The 6,186-nt window shown below is 46.1% G+C and overlaps 1 protein-coding gene across 1 annotated transcript; it reads right to left on the reverse strand.

Annotated features, from left to right (window-relative positions):
* Nucleotides 1-1,555: 1,555 nt before the first annotated feature.
* LOC104531955 (neurotrypsin-like) lies at nucleotides 1,556-6,064 on the reverse strand (the record flags this gene model as incomplete). Its single annotated transcript, XM_010177018.1, has 6 exons — nucleotides 1,556-1,957; nucleotides 3,679-3,959; nucleotides 4,495-4,617; nucleotides 4,830-4,908; nucleotides 5,449-5,654; nucleotides 5,923-6,064. Coding segments are annotated over 6 exons (1,142 nt in total), but the record flags the coding sequence as incomplete, so codon positions are not given.
* Nucleotides 6,065-6,186: the final 122 nt, after the last annotated feature.

A 6,186-nucleotide genomic window follows, 5' to 3' on the forward strand; every position in this document is an offset into this window, starting at 1 on the left:
CTTCCAGACAGCAAACCAGTGCCTGACCCAGTCATTGCCTAACCCTACAGTGTGTGCGCAAACCCAAAACATGCACATCTAGCACAAGTTCCAGGAGTCCATCCTGCATTATTACCCCATGTTCAGGTCCTTGGTTATGTATCAAAGCTCACTGCCCCTGCTCCTGAGCAGACCTGTTTTCTCTCTGGCTTGTCTACACACAGCAAGAAGACACTGTTGTGCGCTGCACAACTCTTAATGCACTTAGCCCTTCTGCCTATTTTTACATTTCTCTACCTACTCAGGAATAATAAATTAACATTTAAAATTAATTCCTAAAATGAAACTATTCATTTGTTTGGGTGAAAGAGAAGGAAGAAAATGAAGTATTCAACAACCCCTGCTTTCTCTCAGCATTATTTCTGTTCAGGCTGAGAACTCATTTGATGGCACTGCTTGCATGCCCTTGAGTTAAGGCAGTTTACTCCCACAGAGGAATGAAAAGAGAAACAGTGCAAAGAAGAGAGAGGAAGCATATTCCAGGCTTGCAAGAATAGGACACACTTTGTGGAAGCAGACAGCTGCTTTGCAGCATACTTACTGTTTTGCACCTCAAGCAAATTACTCCCTGTGTTTGTTATGTATTTATACCACAGGAATATTTCCATGTCTCATGGGAGAACTGTGAACACGGAGGTATTAAAGAGTAACATCACAAATAGAGCAGCTAATAACTATGTGAATAAGGTACCAAGAGAAAGTCCCCACAGTGCTGTTAAATCATGACTCAACACCTGAATGCTTGAGATTAACTTTACGTTTGAATTTAAAGAAAAATAATGTGAGGTCCCATTTTTAAGTTCTTCATTGTAAGCACAAGGGAAGAAATGTATTGTCTCTTAAAAATTAAGATTTACTCTCACACCAACAACTGATTCTAGGAGATGCTGCTTTAAGGGGGAAAAAACCCCACAAACACAAAAGAACCACTATATTGAGAAAGCAGCAATAAAATCAGAGCATCCGGCAGCTGGAAATATGTGATAGAGGATTACAGCAGGAGGGGCAAGCATCTCTTAGCAGGGACAGACACTTTAAAGGTATTATATGGGAGCAGACCTACTATTCAGAAGAGAAAAGGTTCCCTCTAGAGACATAACAGGGAAGGAAAAAAAACCCCAGCTGTTGGCCTGTTCCTCAACTCAGGTCAAATCTTTTGATTCCTGGAATTTAAGAGAGCTGTATGAAAAAGTATCTGAAGATTTCCACTACGCCAGAGCCTGGTGCCACCTTCCAAGCATCTCACCTCTCCTTGCAGTGTTTTTCAAGTGTGCAAACATACAAAAACAAAAATAGAGGCAGGTATCTCTCCACTTCTACCATTTCTGTGTGCCAGGGCAAAGGGCCAAGTATGATTGCATTACAGGACTGGGATAGTCAGAGCAACATAAACTTACTATTCTTACCAGCACACACCTGCTTTCTCTGCTCAGAGATTATGGACAAAAGTGAAACCACAGACTTTAAAGAATCATCTATAACTGTTTTTTACCCAGTTCTACATTAAAGTCTTTTCTCCATCAGTCAGTGACAGGCCAGAAGCCACAGCCTTCTGCTGCTGCAGGGCTAAAGAACCGTATGTTGAAGTTCCCAGAGCTCAGACATTTTCATTTTAGCTTGGTCACTTTCTTGATCCAGGTTACGTATTTGCTGACCTTTGTGTACACACCAGGGGAATCCTTCCGACCACAGCCGTAACCCCAGGAAGTGATCCCCAAAATGATCCAGCGTCCATTTGGCCTCTGACATGTGAGTGGCCCTCCACTGTCACCTTGGCAGCTGTCCACCCGCTTGTCTTCAGAGAGGTTCCCAGCACAAATCATGCGGCTTGTGAACTTCTGCCCATAACGGACCTCACAGTCTTCCCGTGGGAGGAGAGGCACCACCCCCTGCAGCAGGGTTCTCGAATAGGACTTCCCTGGAACAGAACAGACCAGCCAGAGCAATTCACCCACAGAGAACAGCAGCGTCCTGGAGCAATGGTGCTCCATACGAAAACAGATGTTTGTGCATTTAATGTCACAACTGCGACATAGAAATAGGCCAAGCTCAGCATCTCTGAACCACCACAACTTCAGAAAACAGTACTGCCAAGCCAGACCACAAAAAAGAGCTGCAAGATCAAAGAAATGGGGAAGAGGTTGGAAAAAGAGGTTAGATCAAAGGATGAGTCTTACTCCTGGTTCTCCCAACAAGTAACTTGAACCTTATACAATTTATTTCACCTCTCTGAGTCCCCATTTCCTCCTTTGTAAAACAAGGTCCGTGTTTTCTCAAGAGAACAAATGCAGTAACATTTGTAAATTGTTCAACCCTCAGAAAAGTTTTGGAAGATGTTTCAGAGGCACCCAAATACTATTCAAAGGGAGCTCACTTCATCTTTGGCCAGACTTGTCTCTGCTCAAATCTCTCTATTACCCTAGACTTGCTCAGAACTTAAGGTTCTCGTGCTATATTAGAGCATGGCCATTCTGTGCCCAAGGTTTATGGTAAGTTCACAAGGTAGTTGGTAACTGCAGCTCATATTGGGAAAGCTGGGTTTGGTGTGTGGGAAGGATTCTAGCCATTAAACCTCAGCACAGCTTAAGGGACTTACATGGCTAAGTTGCTCCTTGATCCTCCCCAGACACCCCAAAGTGACACGTGCACCTGGTGCAACTGACTCCAAAGGCAAATGTATATTTGCAGTTAAACACTTGGGGTAACAGCTAGGGAAACAGCTGGGAGGAATGAGCGAGTCCAAAATCAACAGACAAGCTCCTGGGGCTATTTGCCTTTTGGCAGCAAGTCTTTCTGAACATATGGCTTTGCTCCAGTCACAGCAGCCCCAGAAAGGCCTCCCTGCCCCAAGCCCTGCATTGCATCTCTGAGCCCCAAATGGGGGAGGACTGGATTGCTGGTTATAGAGCTTTGTTTAGAGTTCAAAGCTGTCTCCGGACCTTGATAACACATGCATGTCAGGACTCCACCAAGCCCAGCATTTTAAAACATTACCTTGACAGAGTTCAGTATTTAATAGTTAATACTTTCTAGAATATTCCATGCTCCTTTTTACCTAGGAAGCTCCATAGCAATGTGCTGCAAGAGAACACTTACAGGCTGTCTGGAATCTAACGCAGAAATCAGCCTCAGAGCCCAGCTGTTCCTGCAGCAACAGCCAGGGAAAATGAGCAAGGTAGTCTGAGAGAGATTCCTTCCACCTCTAAGCCTCCACTACACTACTACAGTATCACGAAGGAGGCAGGAGGTTATGGAAATAAAAGGGCCCTCCCTGAGCAGTACATGAGCTTTGTACACCAGCTCTGCACAGGCTGCTGCCTAAGGCATTTGCTGAGGGCAAACATGCATGTAGAAGGGGGAAGAAAGATTGCAGCATTCCTCTCTCCCACAGCTTCAGAAAGATGCTATGGCAACCAAAACTTCCACCATGGGCAGGCTCAAGAAGACTCAAAATGGGAAGAAGACACAATGACACAAAAATCACCTTAGCTCTCTGCTCCTTGACACCATGCATTGGCACAGGCAATAGAGGCAGTAAGAACATGGCCTTGAGCTTTGCAGATATAAATTAATGGCCCTTGTAGGCTCCTGAGTCCAGAGTCCCCCACCTTTCTTGCTCCTCAGAGCCCCATCGCTTACCTGTGTCTCCCCAGCCAGAGATGATGCAGGCTTCCCTGTTGATGTCAGGCTTCTCTTTCCTGTTGGGCAGGCAGATGGGCAGAACATGGTGACTGAAGGAGAGACAGTGCCCCTCTCTGCCCCGCATCCGGACCAGGGCAATGTCATTATCGTTGCTTCCAGCCCAGTAGTTCCTGTGGAGGACGATCCGCTCCACGGGCAGCTCCCTCTCAAACTCATCTTTCACACCTGTGTGGTAATCACCCACCCGCAGCAAGTAGCGTCGCACATCAACACCAAACCTGGAGAAAAAGACACAAGATCTCAATACTCCTACTAAGAGAGAACCAGATTCACACAAGTCTCAGTTGCTACGAGACTGAACCACCTCCTCACAAACTGGATAAAACAGTGCCAGCTGCAGGACTGTGGGACCTCTTCAGCAGATGTGGTAATATTAGCTGTTGGGAAATAGGTGTCCATGCACAAGACTTTTTCCCCTCCCCCACTATAAAAAGGGCTACAACAGTTGCAGCAGGTGTATTTCCTCGTGTTCACAGTTCATTAAAGCACTGAAGAATGGCAAAATGCTGGTTCCTTTTAAGTTGTAAAGCCTCAAAGTTAAGAGGTCAGGTGTAAACAGTGAAGGATAAAACAAGCCTATACTGAGTCATCCCCATAAGTGCTCCAAGTTCACACACATCATAACCTGAAGGTCTTGGTTTAGAAACTTTGCTCATGTGGGGCATTCCACTGGGCTGGGCGGATAGCCTTGTATGAGGTTACAATCTTGTTCACTGCTGAGTATCCCTCAGGGCTCTTCACTCACAAACGCACCTTTTGAAGCAGTGGGCTGCAGTCACTACCCAGCAGCTGCTGATCAGTGTTGCTCCACACAGCAGCCGAGTATCTCGATGAAAACCTTTCAACCGCAGCGAGGCCTGCCATGGCCAACTGCCTCTGAAGAAGAAACAGAGGAATAATCAGCATCATGCACACAGGAGCTGTTTTCCTCTTTTCCCATCCACTCTGTCCCATCTGTGCTCAGCTGGCAGGCACTCTCGCCTAGAGAGGCCCACTGGTTCAAATCAAGTTAGAAAATCACCAGTGAAAATGTGTGATTATATTCAGCATTTGCCAGTTCTGGCTTCCTGGCAATTACAGGGTAGTACCTGAGAGACTTGTTTCCACCTATGATCCTTTTCTTGCGACGGTGAAGCAGGCGCATCCCACACACACCAGACTCTGGACCTGCACAGCAAAGTCAGAGTGGTTGAGTAGATACCTTCAGATTAAGTATCAACAATTGCTGTCACAGAGCCAAATGCCATTTGCCTTCCCCGAGGCCATTAATCCTCACGGTAGCTGACTGCATTGTGTTGTGCATATGGAATTCATAGAAAATTTGATCCCATAGGTTTCCTCTGTTTTGGTGAAGGCACCTACCACCAGTATCTAGTCTAACACCAGGAATGGGACTTCTACATCTATTTCCTCAGAATATGCTCATAGTTATAGCTTTAAGGAAGGGTACAATGACTTGGCTGTGGAGAAGTTCTGCAGGCTCAAAGGCCTGACAAGGGTAGAGCTCCTCAGTCTGGAGCACTCTGTGGTCCCAAGAAGAGACAATGAAACCAAGGAAAAAGTGGGAGGTGCAGGACAGGACATTATTATTTTTTAGGTAAAATTTCAGCCAAAGAAGATAAGAACTACAGTGAAAAAGCATAAAAGCATGCAGAGACACTACAACTGGAGCCGCAGATTTCTGCATAGAAGAAATGGGCATGTCACCTGTTCTTCTGATGTCTTGGACCTTCTCTTCCACATAGTCACAGATCACACCAGCATCCTCACTGTGCCAGCAGCTGTGAATCCCAGTGTCAGGCCTGACACACTGCCCCAGGGTGTGCTCCATGCCACTGCATTCTATGTTGTCCAGATGGATGGGCCCATGGCCTTCGCCAAAATAAGCCATTGCCCTGGCTTTTGCTGTACCACTGCAATTAGAGAGATGGTGGCCAATATGCAGTAAGAAGGAGGCAGATGAACCTGATGCATCTGCACATTTTAAGAGAAATAATATTTATGTGTCACTCCACACACAGCAGTACTGTACTTGCTGAAGGTACTGTGAGAATAGGACCCTACAAGCATATGCAGATAAGCTAAAACTAAGAAATTAACCCCCCAGAAACTGGTCCAGAACGAAGCGATTCCCCTTGAGAGCTATTTCAATCTGTAAGATGCACATATCAGATCTTTCACCTGAATCCCAGTTGCCTGCAAACGACTGCAGCATCTCTGTCTGTCCAGCCTTCATCACAGATGCTGCCCCACTGCCCATTCAGGAACACTTCAACCCGTCCCTCCTTGGTGCTCTCTCCATCCACCAGCCTCACAGGTGGCCCTGCAGAAGAAAACACATGGGTCTCTGCAAGCAAAAACTCCATAAAGTATGAGGTGCCCAGAACTTGGATTCTAAAGGAAAAGATGAATCCAAGGAGAGGGGGAAAAGAAAGAAGGAGAGGG

Source organism: Antrostomus carolinensis, unplaced genomic scaffold (genome assembly GCF_000700745.2).
Source record: "Antrostomus carolinensis isolate BGI_N321 unplaced genomic scaffold, ASM70074v2 scaffold35121, whole genome shotgun sequence".
NCBI lineage: Eukaryota > Metazoa > Chordata > Aves > Caprimulgiformes > Caprimulgidae > Antrostomus > Antrostomus carolinensis.